General features: G+C 45.0%; 1 protein-coding gene across 2 annotated transcripts in view; it reads left to right on the top strand.

The window, feature by feature from the left end:
• LOC124711314 overlaps window positions 1-16,774 on the top strand; it is a 158,683-nt gene that overhangs the window by 131,369 nt on the left and 10,540 nt on the right. For both annotated transcript variants that reach the window (XM_047241332.1, XM_047241331.1), the window contains exon 12: window positions 7,721-8,035. In XM_047241332.1, coding sequence (XP_047097288.1) covers window positions 7,721-8,035 — 315 coding nt within the window. The remainder of the gene's footprint in view (window positions 1-7,720; window positions 8,036-16,774) is intronic.

Raw genomic sequence — 16,774 nt, 5'->3', positions numbered from 1 at the left:
GGAATCAGGATCTTCATTGCATTAGCATTGGGAATTCTTTGCTGATATACGTCCAAAACTCCAACAAAGACCATTCATTAAATTTGCTTTCAGTGAAGTATCACAAATGAGATCATAAAGTTGTTCTTGCTCTTTAATCGGACATAATGACACGGGAACATTTTTAATGGAGTTTTAATACAATTAAATTTACCACAATAATTGCTAAAATACTTTTCTAAATGAACTTTAGTGTTGCAACATAGTAATGGAGGCAGGCTTTTATCTCCATTGGAAGTATCAGATTATCTGTGTCCTTGAACAGTGACACTAGAGTCCGGATTATATCTAGCATACCATTTTCCATTCAGTTTTGCCACAGCTCTAAATTCTTTATGAACAACTTCCTCTTTTCATTCCAAATCAGCACTTTTGACTGGTCACCTTCAAGTGCAGTTTCTCAAAAATGTCGGTGAGGTGAGCCATTTTCAATAGAAAATCTCTGTTGCTGAAGCAGTCTGACTTTTTACCTTCAAGAATCCTCATTCCTCAGTTCAAACAACTTTTCTAGTGCATTACACCTATAGAAACCATCGAGCATTACTAAAAGAAGAGCAGTTGATTGTGTTCAGCACCCATCTCCTCTCATAACACTGTAAAAAGCTTTGAATTTATAGATTTTGGCTTAACTGTTTCCATAAACATTTGTGGCACTTCATGAAGAGGTGGGCTAAGTTCTTTAGCAACCATAGCTTCCCAGTGTATTGTGCTGCAAGTCCCTACTGCATCAGGAGCTACAACTTGAACTTTCACTTGCTATCCACCCTTAATTGAGGAGTGTTTTCTCAAGTCAACAACAAAAAATAGTTTTTCAGGAAGCATATTTAATTGAATAATGGTAATGGTATAAATTGCTGAGGTCTTAACAAAATTATATTTCATAAATAAACTATAAATTATATAATTCAACAGTGAAGAAACGTTTGTCAGCTTCCAGTTGCAAATTAAAAAAGTACATAAAAACAGGAATTTTTTCCAAGACTGAACATAAACATATTAAATATTCTATAATAGCAGTAATCTATTTTAACCTACCAAAAAGTAATAACTTAATAAATTTGTTCATTAAGGTAGTACTTCTTTTCTTTTCATCTTTTCTCTTTCCTTTTCTTCAGTACGCCCAGCTAAAGATGGCATTTGGAACATGTTAGCTTGGTCTGACAGCTTTGTTTTCATCTTGTCTTCACAAAGTCTCTTCATGAAATATCTCTTTTGCTTCTTGTGCTCCTCTGTACACTGTTTCCCCATGGTTTTTTATCTTTCTGTGGGAATGCGTGATATTTTATATAGGATTCCAAAGGCTTTGCATTTTCTGATGGATAACCTTCTGTGCCGTTTGTTTGTCGTAAATCCTGCTTAACTTCTTATAACTAAGCAGTTTTTAACTTTTTTGAATTATTTTACATTAATTAGTTTTTCGTTTGCCTAGTCTTGTCTATTCTGTAGATGTGGCCATAAAACTTAGTGACAAAATAAAACACCTACAACCAGCCTTATGATTTTATTTTATTTTGTTGCAACCAGTTTCAATGAGCCATCTTCAGGCTGTTGTTGATGTGGTATGGGTTGATATTATCCCTATATGTATACCGGGTGATCAAAAAGTCAGTATATGAAAACTGAATAAATTACGGAATAATGTAGATAGAGTGGTACAAATTGACACACATGCTTGGAATGACATGGGGTTTTATTAGAACCGAAATAATACAAAAGTTCAAAAAATGTCTGACAGATGGCACTTCATCTGATCAGAATAGCAATAATTAGCATAACAAAGTAAGACAAAGCGAAGATGATGATCTTTACAGGAAATGCTCCATGTGTCCACCATCATTCCTCAACAATAGCTGTAGTCGACGAATAATGTTGTGAACAGCACTGGTAAAGCACGTCCGGAGTTATGGTGAGGCATTGTTGTCAGATGTTGTCTTTCAGCATCCCCAGAGCTGTCGGTTGATCACGATACACTTGTGACTTCAGGTAACCCCAAAGCCAATAATCGCACGGACTGAGGTCTGGGGACCTGGGAGGCCAAGCATGACGAAAGTGGCGGCTGAGCACACGATCACCACCAAACGACGCGCACAGGAGATTGTTCACGCGTCTAGCAATATGGGGTGGGGTGCCATCCTGCATAAACATCGTAGGTTCCATCAGGTGTTTATCAGCCAGGTTGGGGATGATGCGATTCTGTAACATATCACCCGTCACGGTAGCAGTTACAAAACCGGAATCATGCATTTCCTGGCAGAAAAAAGGCCCAAAGATAACGGTAGATGTGGTAAATCCAACCCATACGTTCACTTTCTCGTCATGCAATGGAGTTTCCGCGACAGTTCTAGGATTTTTGGTAGCCCAAATTCTGCAGTTGTGGGCATTGACAGACCCTCGGAGCGTGAAATGAGCTTTGTCGGTCCACAACACGTTACTCAACCAATCATCTTCCGCCACCTTTGAAACGCCCACACCGCAAATGCCCTCCACATCACTAAATCGCCAGGTAACAGTTCATGATACCAATGGATTTTGTACAGATAGCATTGGAGGGTACGCCTAAGTGCCAACCGAACAGTAGTGTATGGAATGCCAGTGCGACATGCGACTGCATGAGCGCTGACTTCCCCGTGCATAGACAAACCCGCTACAGTCTCCATTTCTTCCTGAACTGTCTCAGCAGCATTACGCCTTGTGCTCGGTCGTCCACTGCAGGGACTATCGTCTAAACAACCCGTGGCTTTGAACTTCGATATTTCTCGCCACAGCTGCATTTATCAATGGACCTTTACCCGTTTGAATCCCCTTCCTATGGCAATGGGATCGTAATGCTGAACTAGCACATTCCCCATTCTGATAATACAGCTTCACTAAAAGTGCCTTTTCAGGTAACGTCAGCATGCTGGCGCATCTGGTTCTCTCTCTCATTACAGCTCCTTTTATACATAATTGTCACTGACGTTTTGCTGTCCAGTGCCATCTGTCAGACATTTTGTGAATTATTTATTTATTTTTTATTTTTTTGTTCTAATGAAACCCCATGTCATTCCAAGCATGTGTGTCAGTTTTTACCTCTCTATCTACATTATTCCGTGGTTTATTAAGTTTTCAAATTTATACTGACTTTTTGATCACCCAGTTTTTATATCACATCAGTTGCCAGCATAACTGTATACTCAGAAAATGGTGCATTGAAAGTTTGAAACTGGTTGCAACAAAACAAAATAAAATCGTAAAGATGGCTGTAGGTGTTTTTATTTTGTCACAATAGTAAATGGCAGTCATCCCAAAGGCCTCCTGCCAAAAGAATGGACATAAAAAAATTAAAAAAAAAAAAAATTAGTGTCATCTACATATTACATCAGTAAACTTGTCCAGTGCTGTGTATGTGTCTGTAGTTTTTCTGTTAATCCATATGCCATTTATATTAGAAGGCCCATAAATTTTTCTTCGAAGTTTTCACTCTTTCTTTGCAAGGACATCGATTATTGAATGGCCACCTAGAGATGGAGTTTCTGATGTGTGTAGTGCTTCAGGCAAGACAGCTGTCCTGTAATGCCGAAGTTTCACATTATGAGATATCACTTATTTATTGTAGTGTTTCCACTTTATTCTGTATGCTCTCTGGAGTTTGGTGGCTCTTTCTAAATTGTTTCGTTTGTAGTGGGGATCATACATTATTTTTATGTAGGTGGGTACTTCAGTATTTCCGTTGTTGTGTTCATTGCAACACTTTTAAGACCTCCTCATTGAATTCTCGAGCCGCTTCTTATGATATAACAAATCTCATTAGTTTTCTTTGCATCATCACCTTTTTGACACTCACATGGTTTCTAGATCTTAGTACAGCTGGTCGAACGGCATTCTCGGAATAATCTACGTTAGTTTTCTTCATTTAAACAATGATTGGAGGGGAAAAGCATGTTGTTTTGACTTTGCGGATGGCAGTGCTTATATATACTGCTATTCGGAAGGAAGACAAAAAGAAGGAACAGATTTCAAATATATATATCTCCCAAATTATGTAATGTAGCCGACTGCTACGGTCGCAGGTTCGAATCCTGCCTCGGGCATGGATGTGTGTGGTGTCCTTAGGTTAGTTAGGTTTAAGTAGTTCTAAGTTCTAGGGGACTGATGACCACAGCAGTTAAGTCCCATAGTGCTCAGAGCCATGTAATGTAGCATCATAATGCCAACGTTTCTGGACAGACAACAGTTTAAAATTTGAACAGTCCAAGTAAACGTTCGTATCATACACCCATCGGTGCTGCTGCTTTCTTCTTCATGGAGAAAACTGTGACAGGGCTAACCTATCTAGACAGTCTTCAAAACTGGTTATTTTCCTCAACTTAAAGTTGATTCAGATGACTTCATCTTCATGCAAGATGATGCCCTACCTCATTTCTCTAAGCACTTCCGATGTTAACTGAATGACACCATTCCAGTACATTGGATTGGAAGAGGAGCAGCATTAGATGAACGTCGTCGTCAGTGGTCTCAGAGGTCTCCAGACTTAACACGGTGTGACTTTTACCTATGGGATTATTTAAAAGACCGTGTTTTTATCCCCCCAATGCCTGACACTCTTGAAAGTGTGGGACATGGCATTGTTGAAGCTGTGAATTCAGTAACAAGAAACCAGGTGCTTCGTGTGTAGCAGGAAATAAGCCACCATTATGATATTTGCTGTGTAACATGTGGTGCTCACACTAATGCATAAAAATTTCAACTTTTCCCTTTCCAGGAACGATGGAGTCATGTTTCTGTCTTTTGTAATTTGGAAGCCATAAATATTTGAAATCTTTCCCTTCTTTTTGAGTAGCCATACATTATTAATCTGTTAGCAGTATTCTTGGAATCGTACATACGCCATTTATTGCCCAGAACCATACAAATACCATTGTGGTCAGAGCCTCATGATAGTGTGATGGTAATGCATGGTTTGAAGTTTTGCTTAACTCCTTTTCAAGGGTGTCAAATATCCTAAGAGGGGGCAGACATTCAAACAGATCCGGGTGTATTGCCATGGGAACCAGGATGGCTCCTTTCTGTGCCAGCCTTTTCATGGCTCGCTTGGAGAGGGCTTTCCTGGGATCTGTAAGCCTTCAGCCCGTATTTTGGTTTAGATACATTGATGACATTTTCATTTTGACAGTTGCCATCCTTCCCATCTCAAACGTTCTCTCCCATGCAGCCGTTGCATTCGAGTCGAACATATTTATTTGGATGCAGACTCTTCACAGCAATACACCGCCATTCTCACCTCAGCCTTCACTGGGCGTAATTAACCTAGCAGCCTAGTTAGAAAGCAGATTTCTCATGCCACCACATCCAATTCTAGTATGCTGATCCCTCCAAAAACATCTTCAGAACACACCACTTGTCACTTGGTATTATCCTGGTCTTAAATGTTTTAATCAGCTACTTTGACAAGGCAATGACTTCCTAAAATTCTGCTCTGAAATGAGATCCATTCTGACTGAGATTTTGCACGCCACACCTAGGATAGGTTTTTGTCGTCCTCCCAATCTCCACAATATCATTGCCAGACCCTATGCTCCCTCTGCACCCATCTCCCTATCCTGTGGCTCCTACCCCTGCGACCATTCCCGCTGCAAGACTTGCCAGATGCATCTCCTACCACCGCTCTACCAGCCTTGTAACTGACAAAACATAAACTATCAAAGGAAGTGCCACCTGTGAAAGAACACATCATATACCAGCTGTTATGTAAACACTGTGCAGCATTTTACATTTCATGACTACCACCAAGTTATCAGTTAGGAAGAATGGGCATAGTGTGTACACTGGCAGAACGCACTGTCCTGTTACAGAGATGCTCTCTACAACATAATAATCATGACCTGGGTGCCTGATCACCACACGTGGCATCTGAATTCTTCTCCCAGACACCAGTTTCTCAGTACTCTGCAGGTGGGAACTAGCACTACAACATGCTCTAGGTTCTTGCCACCCACCTGGCCTTCATTTATGCAAATTTCTTCTGTCTTGGTATTTAGTAACAGTAACCATTCTGTTGTTCACTCTGCTTTAGGTTTCTGGGTCTTTCATTTTCTGACCAGTCTACTTTTCAATGCCCCCCCCCCCCCCCCACCTCTTATACAAGACATTGCACTTAGCTTTTCACTCATATTAATTTGTTCACAATATTTTAGCAATAATCTCTGTTGTATGCGTTAACTGTGTCTTCCACCTTTAAGCTCTCAGGTTTTCTAATCTTGTCCAATGCAGTCCCCAAATAGTCAGTCTTCTCCTCTTATCCTGTTGGGTAAGTCTCCCCTGGCTGGCATTCTGTATGACTTTTCTGAAATCTAACCATTTTCCTAAACCTCTCCAGTCCTTTTCCTTCACACCTCTTCCTTACCTTTCAGTCCTCCTGCCGGAAGGAGCCACTGGCTCTGAAATCTTGCATACCTTAACCCTTTGTGTGTGCGTGTGTGTGTGTGTGTGTGTGTGTGTGTGTGTGTGCTCCTGCTGCCACTTGGTGAGTACATTTTTTAATCTATCCAATTACTTTGAATGGTTATTGTTATTCATGTGTACAGAATGAGTTTGTGTATCTTGGTTATCTTCTATGCAGGTGTGCCTTGACATATATCACATCATTGAAATTTCTCCTTTATTGTATATGTGGAACATGATGAGTCATGAATAAATTAAATTAAGAAGGCTTGGGCAAATGTGTTTGAGTAAGCTGGTGAAATAAATATTCCGTCTTTTCAAAAATAGAGTACTGGCTCTTGTGTTAACATCATTGCTTTGTGTTCTGTATTTATCTGCTTTAATAACATGGCAGTTTGGAGAGACAGAAACTTCCAGTATGTAACCTGCATTAGTGACAGAACTGGTTACAAAATTTTGAGTTTGAGGTGTGTTCATTGGTGGGACTAACCATGTGCTAGTCATGCTTTATTGTATGTGGTTTGATTGGTGCATATTAATAATTCTTAACTGGATATTAAATGGTACTGACAATGAATAATCTCGACTTCCCTAATGAGTTAAACAAATAAACTCTTTGGATTTACTACCATGTGAGTGTGTGAGAAAGGTGCAGTGTTTTGATCAGTGTCAGTCTTGTCATCTCCTGTCAGTGTGGGCATAGAATAGTATTTTGTGTCAGTCATACAGAAATATATATATAAAGATTTCGTTGCACTAAAATATTCAATAAGTATTGTACATGGCAGTCAGAAACAGTCTGAAAAGCTTATAAGAATGTAGCAGGGTAGGTTGTGCTGAGAATGAATTGTTAAGAAAAAATTTGATATGTTCTGCCATTTCTGAGTTAATTAGCATTGTAGTTAACCAGTCAGCTGTTGCTTGTGTAAATTCAAGTGACCCACCAGATGCGAACTAGTGTCATTTGTGCTTATTGCATTGATGATAGTGCACGGGACTGCTGAGCTGTTGGCTCAGGTTCAATCCTTACTATCATCCGATGCCCAATTTTTGTGTTGCTGTCTGGACAATGTACACTGGAATAACCTTATAGGCTTTTCAAACTGCTTGTGACCACCCTGTATGGTGTAAAACAATCTACTGACATCTCTTTTAAGCATGTAAACAAACAAGCCTAAAAACATGCCCTTCCTTAAAATATTTAAATTTATATTAAAATAAGTCTTCACTAAATATGTGTATGTATATTTTGTTTTAACAGATGGAGTTTATAAAGCCCTCATTTTGGACTTCTGTCTACCATCTTCTACGTATGCTACAATGGCAGTCCGTGAAGTACTGAAATCAGACACATCATGCTACAGTCAGGCATTGCTGAATGATTACCATGTACCCACAGGCCCAAATGGGACTCCCAAAAGGCGATTGTCATCTGCAGAAAATGGAGATTCAGCATCTTCCTCTGTGAGTGAAGATGTCAAAACGGAACCACAAGATCAAGTAACATCTACAAAGCATCAAGTGTCATCTATATGTACAAGGGCTACGAAAAGGGAGAAGAAGACTACGGATTCAGGTGAGAAATCAGACAGTTATTCTGAGGATGGTGCTCCCAATAAGAAAAAGCTGAAGACTGAACAGAGTTTATCTGCATCCCATAGTACTAGCATAAAAATTGATGTTACCCCTATACCAGAAAGGAGAACTAGGCGCAGCAGCAGACTGGTTGCTAGTGATAGTGAAAAAGATCCATCTGCAGTAAAGAATGTTATGGACACAAAAAGTCAGAGCACTGGAGGTGGAAGCAAGCAACGTCATGTAGATAAGGTACTGGAGACTAGTTTTCAAAGTGCTGTAGATTCTAAGCAGTGTGATTTAAAAGTTGACCGGTCTACAGAAAGAACTTCTGTAGAGGTGGTCCCACAAAACAATAAATTAAATGCCCCATTACAAGCCCATGTTACATCCCTGTCAGTAGGCTTGGAGGAAGAGACCGTAAAAAAGAAATTAGAAACTGAAGAAACTAATATAGATGTAGGTTGTGACAGTGACATAATAGACAGTAAAGGCCATGATTCAAGTAGGAAAAAGTTGAAAGTTAGTGTAAATAATGACAGTGAAGTAACTACAGAGCATGACAGTGGGTCAGAAGGTTCCATAAATATTGCAGTTCAGGCTGGGAAGGTAGAATGTTCAGTTAGTTCTGAGGTCAGAACAGAAAATTCATCTGGTGCGTCATCAGAGCAAATGTATGTAGAAAGTAGTATTACTAATACTCAAGTTAAAACTAGCATCACCAATACTCAGATTTCCAAAGAAATGCGTCCATGTACACAAGAGTGCAATGTGATGTTGCAGGAAAAGACTGTTAGCTCAGTATTGTCTTCCAAATTAAATGGAAGTGAAACTACAGATCTGAAATCCACTGTTGGTACTGTGGAAAACGTAGTTTGTAGTTCATCTGAGAAGACTGAAATTTTAGCCAGTATTGGCTGTTCACATGAGACTGATGAGAGCTGTGTAACAAGCTCTGTGCTAATGGAGACTGATACTGTTAAAGAGAGTCATAAGACTGATAGGTTGCAAATCCAATCAGACATTTCTAAAATCCATCCAGGGGATGGAAATGAAAGCACAAAATGTGAACTTTCTTGCAGAGAAAGTTCCACATATAATGAAGAAACAGGAAACGTAAAAAAACCAACAGTGGAATGTGCAGAAGCATTGGTTTCTCCTTTTCGACATTCAGAAGGTAGTGAAACATCTCATTTAAGTGACACAGAAGTGAAACAAAACCTAAAACACGGTAGTGGAAACACTGATGCCAGTGTGACTGATGGAGGGAGTGAGATTTTAAAGCATTCTGCACTGGATACTGTTGACCAACCTGATAGACAGACTGAGTCAGAGACTGAAACACAGATTTCATCTGTAAGTGAGATAAAGACTGATGTTGAAACAGTTGCTATTCTTTCACCAGTTGAAAACCCACACGTTACTGAAATAGGTAGTCAGGATGCTTCAGGGTCAGCGGTTTCAGGTACTGTTTTGTCCTCTGATTGTAAAGAGGACGAAAAGCCATCTCAAAAGAATCTGGGCCATACAGGAATCATACTTACAGCCACAGAAGAGGAGTCTCATTCCAGCTCTTACGAATTATGTAGTGTGGACTGTGCAGCTTCTCATAGTGGTTTCAAACATAAAAATATAAATAAAGATTCTTCTGAATTGCACAGTGCTCCAGATTGTGAAGATAATGGGAATGGGAGTTTAAAGGAGCATGCAGAGAATTTTGACGAGACTTCCAATTTGTCTTCATTGGATCAAGTATCCTTAGAGTCAACTAAAGAAGAGGGGTCAGTGGAGGTGGATATGAAGTCTAGGGATGGAAAACGCTCGCTGTGCAAATCTGATGTTGCATTACGTGATAGTGCAGTTGGAAACCAGAATGTGGAGGAGGAGAAAAATGAGAAAGAACAGAATTGTGCAGATTCTAGTGTAAACTATTTTGTTGATACTAGTTGTAAAGTAGGCACAGAATCTCCACAGCCCAAAGGAAATTCATTAAATCAGAAAATATTAAAACCAGAAGAAGAGAGTAAAACTATCATATCTCCAGGTGCAGATTCAATGCCGTCATTGAGTGAAGCAAAGTTGGTATCAGAACAGGAAGTCAGCACGGTACCTGATGAACATAATTCTTGCACACGCAAACTTGAGAGGAATGAGTTGGATGAAAAATCTGCTACTTCTGAAGTCCAAGAGGAGATAAAAACAGTTCTTACAGATTTGGTCACAGATGCTGTGAAGAATGAAATGGAAATTGTAAATGATGATGTTATATCTGATAAGTCAACTTCAGATATCAGTTCAAACTTACATAATAAGAATGAAAAGTCCCATGAAGAATCAGTACAATCTGAGCAAAATATGCAGATGAAGAGCAAATCGTCACAGTTAAAAGTAAATGACCCGATTAAAGAAACAGTTGTCAAAGAAAATTGGGACAAAGAAGGAAGCAAAAAGGAAATGCATGAACCCCCTTCACAGACTGAAATGGATGTGGAAGTTGTGACACCTGTTCAGCAAGACATTGGTGGAGAAATGGAAAGTGTTGATGCTGCTACTGTGAAGACATGTCCTGAGAAATATGAAACGCATATATCATCAAAGGACAAATTGAAAGATTTGGTGGTAGATGACTGCTGTATGGAAAATAAGGTGCACTCTGTAGCTGAAGATTCAGATTCCTGTAGGGAAGTTCCCCTAAGTGAAAATAAAGAATCAAGGTTAGACAAAACTACCTTGAAAACTAAAGCTCAGACTAGTGTCACTGAAACTGGTAAATCCAATGTTTCTGAAGAAAATTGCACAGAACAGCAGTCAAATTCATCTGGAAAAGTTTTCGAACAATCAGTTTTTGCTCTTAAAGCACCAGAAGATAATTTATTGTGCAGTGATCATAAACTCCATCAAGAAAGTGATAATGCTAAAGGCATGAGTGATACAGTGTCACAGACTGCACAAAAGGAGCAGAATCAGCAAACAGAAGCTGAAAAGCAAATAACAACTGCCACAGAAACAAAATTAGTGCTGATGGCTGGGGGAAGTAAGATCTTTGATGGAAAATGTGGCGATAAAATTACATTTAAACTCATAGGGCTAAAACACAAACTAAATGAAGATGAGACAACTTATGAGAAATTGTCACCCATTGCTAACACCGAGGAATTGGTACCAGTTGAAGACTGTATATCTACTGCTCACCATTCAAAACCAGTTCCCAGCACTGTCACTGGGAAACACTGTGAAGAATCCAACATAGCACAAAATGCAGCAATACCGAGTAAAGATGAAACAGTTGAATATCTTGTGATGGGAAAAGATTTAATGGTACATATTGCTCGAAAAACTGACGAAGAGCATGATCATATATTTGCTCATGGCTGCGGGTCGAAAATACGGAAAATAGTACCAGATGTGACAGGAGTACACATGAAGGCTGAAAATGTGAACTGTGATACAATACAAGAAAAACTATGCCAGGAATCGAGTACCGTTGTAATAGAATGTAATGAAAAATTGCAATTGAATGTGCCAGATGCAGAGCCAGAGCAAACTGGGTCGATAGCTATTGAGAAAGAGCCAATGGAGGGATCTGATTCAAACAAAGAGCAAATGGAGGCAGCAGGACCAAAGGAGCAGCAGGTGAAAGCATCTGCTGCAGAGGAGGAGCAGGTGAAAGCATCTGCTGCGGAGGAGGGGCAGGTGGAGGCATCTGCTACAGAGGAGGGGCAGGTGGAGGCGGCCGCTGCGGAGGAGGGGCAGGTGGAGGCGGCCGCTGCGGAGGAGGGGCAGGTGGAGGCGGCCGCTGCGGAGGAGGGGCAGGTGGAGGCAGAGCAGACGGATGCGGCTGCCGGCGTGGGGGAGCAGACGGATGCGGCTGCCGGCGAGGGGGAGCAGACGGATGCGGCTGCCGGCGAGGGGGAGCAGACGGATGCATCTGCCAGAAAGGAAGAACGAGTGGGGTTGGTTGTTCCAGAGGAGGAGCAGTTGGATGCGGCTGCTGCAGAGGGAGAGCAGATAGATGTGGGTGCATCAGAGGTAGGAAAGACAGAGTCATTGGATTCTGGACTAGAGCAGACAGAGGCAGTTGGTGTGAAGGAAGGACAAACGAAAGCGGTGGAGACTGGGTCAGCAGCTGCAGAGCCAGTGAAGACTGTGGCAGTGGAATCTGAGCAGAATTTGGCAATGGTTGTAGGGAGAAGTGAATCTGAGGCACTGACGAGGGCGCCAAAGCAAACTAATATATTGGTAGATGTTTTGGAACTTGCTCAGAGTGATGGAACAGTTACTATTCCAGACCAAACTCTGTCAGTGGCCGAAAAGAGAATCGGAACTGTGCCAGCAAATGCAGAAACTGGCCAGTCTGAACCAGCAGCTGACGACCAAGAGAAAATGGATGAGGTGGCTAAAGAGCAGGGTGAAATTGAGGTATTGTGTGAGGATCTAGAGAAAACAACGGCTGTGGATGAGAGGCCAGAGAAAACGCAGACAGTGGCTGAGAAACTGGAGAATGTGTTGGGGACAGCTGAGGAAATGGAGCAACCAGCGACTGCAGCTGAGGAGCCAAAACTTTCAAAGACAGTGGTAGGGCAGGCAGAACGAAGGGAGCTGGAGAAAAAGGAGCCATCAGTTGAGGAGCTGGTGCAACAGGGAGTATCAGGGGAGCTGGAAGCTGCTGAGAAGCCACAGAAAATGGAGGTAATGTCTTCGGAGTGTAAGCACATTGCACCTTTAACTGAAGAACGGGTGCAAATGATGCCTGTTGCTGAGGAATTAGAGCGAATGGAGGCAAGCACTTTGGAGCATTTGCAGATGGAGGCAACAGTTATGAAACAGAAGCAAACAGGGACAGTGGGCAAAAAGCAAGAAGAAATATGTGTGATGGCTGCAATGCCTGATGAAACTGAGACTGTTGAAATGAAACCAGAGAGAAACATTGCAGCAATTGCATCATCAGTGGAACTAAAGAAATCTGGGACAGTGAAACCAGAGAAAATAGAGATTGCAGCTGCAAAACCAGAAGGAGCAGATACATTGTTGGCAACTGCTGAACAGTATCATGGTGAGACAGAGATTATAGTTTCTGAATCAGACCATGCTGAAGTTTTAACGGCAGCTTTAGAACCAGACCAAGCTAAGGCAGCAGCAAGTGCGCAAGAACCAGACCTGAAAGAAGCAGTGGCAGCAGCAACAGAAACAATACCAGACCCAACTGAGGCACTAGCTGTACCTGCATCAGAACCAAGTCCAGTTGAGGTGATGGAAGTAGCAGCTACTGCTCCAGCACCAGATCAGACTGAGGTGGCAGCAGCAGCTGCTGTTCCAGAACGGGAACCAGATGAGACTGAGGTGGCAGCAGGAGCAGCTGCTGTTCCAGAACGGGAACCAGATGAGACTGAGGTGGCAGTAGGAGCAGCTGCTGTTCCAGAACCGGAACCAGATGAGACTGAGGTGGCAGCAGGAGCAGCTGCTGTTCCAGAACCGGAACCAGATGAGACTGAGGTGGCAGCAGGAGCAGCTGCTGTTCCAGAACCGGAACCAGATGAGACTGAGGTGGCAGCAGGAGCAGCTGCTGTTCCAGAACCGGAACCAGATGAGACTGAGGTGGCAGCAGGAGCAGCTGCTGTTCCAGAACCGGAACTGGATGAGACTGAGGTGGCAGCAGGAGCAGCTGCTGTTCCAGAACCGGAACCGGATGAGACTGAGGTGGCAGCAGGAGCAGCTGCTGTTCCAGAACCGGAACCAGATGAGACTGAGGTGGCAGCAGGAGCAGCTGCTGTTCCAGAACCGGAACCAGATCAGACTGAGGCGGCAGCAGCAGCTGCTCCAGAAACAGATCGGCCTGGGGTGGCAACAGCAGGTGCTTTGGAACCAGACCTAGATGAGGTAGCAGCAGCATCAGCAGCTGCTCCAGAACCAGACCTTACTGAGGTGGCAGCACAAGCTGCTCAGGAACCAGACCCGACTGGGGTGGCAGCAGAAGCTGCTCAGGAACCAGACCCTACTGGGATGGCAGCAGAAGCTGCTCAGGAACCAGACCCGACTGGGGTAGCAGCAGAAGCTGCTCAGGAACCAGACCCAACTGGGATGGCAGCAGAAGCTGCTCAGGAACCAGACCCGACTGGGGTGGCAGCAGAAGCTGCTCAGGAACGAGACCCAAGTGAGGTGGCAGCAGAAGCTGCTCAGGGACCAGACCCGACAGAGGTGGTAGCAGAAGCTGCTACTGCTGCAGCAGCTTGGGAACCTGCCACAACTGAGGCACCAGCAGAATCTGCTCCAGAACCGGACCCAACTGTGTCGATGGCGGCAACTCCGATACCAGATGCGACTGCAGTGGCGGCGGCGGTGGCAGCTGCTCCAGACCCAGACCTAGCTAAGACAGCAGCAGGTCTGCAGCCAGACCAAACTGAAGCTATCGAGCTCTCTTCCACGGTACATGGAGACGAGGAACTACACGGAACGAAGGAGGCAGAAACAGTTGTAGACTCTGAATTTGTGGAGGCAGCAGCACCTGTGGAGTCAGATCAGACAGAGGCAATGGCTTCACATGTGGTGCTAGATCATAGCGAGGGAATGCTAGCTGATGAAGAGCGAGACCAAACTGAGGCAGTGTCACCTGCTGTAGAGCCAGAACAAACTGAGGCAGATAGAGCTGCTATGGAGCTGGACCAAATTGAGTCAGTTGAAACTGCTGTGGAGCTGGACCAAACTGAGACAGTTTCAGCTACTGTGGAGCCATACCATACTGAGGGAATGGAAACAGTTGAAGAACCAGATAAAACTGAAGCAATTGGAGCTGCTGCAGAGCAGGACCAAACTGAAGCAGTTGGAGCTGCTACAGAGCAGGTCCCAACTAAGTCAGTTGGAGCTGCTCCACAGAGACACCAACCTGAGGCAGTTTCAGCTGCTGTGGATCCATACCATACTGAGGGAATGGAAACAATTGAAGAACCAGATAAAACTGAGGCAGTTGGAGCTGCTGTGGAGCCGGACCAAACTGAGGCAGTGGGAGCTGCTGTGGAGCCGGACCGAACTGAGGCAGTTGGAGCTGCTGTGGAGCCGGACCAAACTGAGGCAGTGGGAGCTGCTGTGGAGCCGGACCAAACTGAGGCAGTGGGAGCTGCTGTGGAGCCGGACCGAACTGAGGCAGTGGGAGCTGCTGTGGAGCCGGACCGAACTGAGGCAGTTGGAGCTGCTGTGGAGCCGGACCAAACTGAGGCAGTGGGAGCTGCTGTGGAGCCGGACCGAACTGAGGCAGTGGGAGCTGCTGTGGAGCCGGACCGAACTGAGGCAGTGGGAGCTGCTGTGGAGCCGGACCGAACTGAGGCAGTTGGAGCAGCTGTGGAGCCGGACCAAACTGAGGCAGTTGGAGCAGCTGTGGAGCCGGACCAAACTGAGGCAGTTGGAGCAGCTGTGGAGCCGGACCAAACTGAGGCAGTTGGAGCTGCTGTGGAGCCGGACCAAACTGAGGCAGTTGGAGCTGCTGTGGAGCCGGACCAAACTGAGGCAGTTGGAGCAGCTGTGGAGCCGGACCAAACTGAGGCAGTTGGAGCAGCTGTGGAGCCGGGCCAAACTGAGGCAGTTGGAGCAGCTGTGGAGCCGGACCAAACTGAGGCAGTTGGAGCAGCTGTGGAGCCGGACCAAACTGAGGCAGTTGGAGCAGCTGTGGAGCCGGACCAAACTGAGGCAGTTGGAGCAGCTGTGGAGCCGGACCAAACTGAGGCAGTTGGAGCAGCTGTGGAGCCGGACCAAACTGAGGCAGTTGGGGCAGCTGTGGAGCCGGACCAAACTGAGGCAGTTGGGGCAGCTGCGGAGCCGGACCAAACTGAGGCAGTTGGGGCAGCTGCGGAGCCGGACCAAACTGAGGCAGTTGGGGCAGCTGCGGAGCCGGACCAAACTGAGGCAGTTGGGGCAGCTGCGGAGCCGGACCAAACTGAGGCAGTTGGGGCAGCTGCGGAGCCGGACCAAACTGAGGCAGTTGGGGCAGCTGCGGAGCCGGACCAAACTGAGGCAGTTGGGGCAGCTGTGGAGCCGGACCAAACTGAGGCAGTTGGGGCAGCTGTGGAGCCGGACCAAACTGAGGCAGTTGGGGCAGCTGTGGAGCCGGACCAAACTGAGGCAGTTGGGGCAGCTGTGGAGCCGGACCAAACTGAGGCAGTTGGGGCTGCTGTGGAGCCGGACCAAACTGAGGCAGTTGGGGCTGCTGTGGAGCCGGACCAAACTGAGGCAGTTGGGGCTGCTGTGGAGCCGGACCAAACTGAGGCAGTTGGGGCTGCTGTGGAGCCGGACCAAACTGAGGCAGTTGGGGCTGCTGTGGAGCCGGACCAAACTGAGGCAGTTGGGGCTGCTGTGGAGCCGGACCAAACTGAGGCAGTTGGAGCTGCTGTGGAGCCGGACCAAACTGAGGTAGTTGGAGCTGCTGTGGAGCCAGCACAAACCGAGGCAGTTGGAGCTGCTGTGGAGCCGGACCAAACCGAGGCAGTTGTAGCTGCTGTGGAGCCAGCACAAACAGAGGCAGTTGTAGCTGCTGTGGAGCCAGCACAAACAGAGGCAGTTGGAGCTGCTGTGGAGCCGGACAAAAGCGAGGCAGTTGGAGCTGCCGTGGAGCCGGGCGAAACGGAGGCAGTTGGAGCTGCCGTGGAGCCGGACCATACCGAGGCAGTTGGAGCTGCCGTGGAGCCAGCACAAACCGAGGCAGTTGGAGTTGCCGTGGAGCCGGACCAAACCGAGGCAGTTGTAGCTGCCGTGG

The sequence above is a fragment of the Schistocerca piceifrons genome, chromosome 8 (genome assembly GCF_021461385.2).
Source record: "Schistocerca piceifrons isolate TAMUIC-IGC-003096 chromosome 8, iqSchPice1.1, whole genome shotgun sequence".
Taxonomy (NCBI): Eukaryota; Metazoa; Arthropoda; class Insecta; order Orthoptera; family Acrididae; genus Schistocerca; species Schistocerca piceifrons.
Note: the sequence above shows the minus strand (reverse complement) of the source record. Positions and strands in the feature narration are given on the sequence as shown.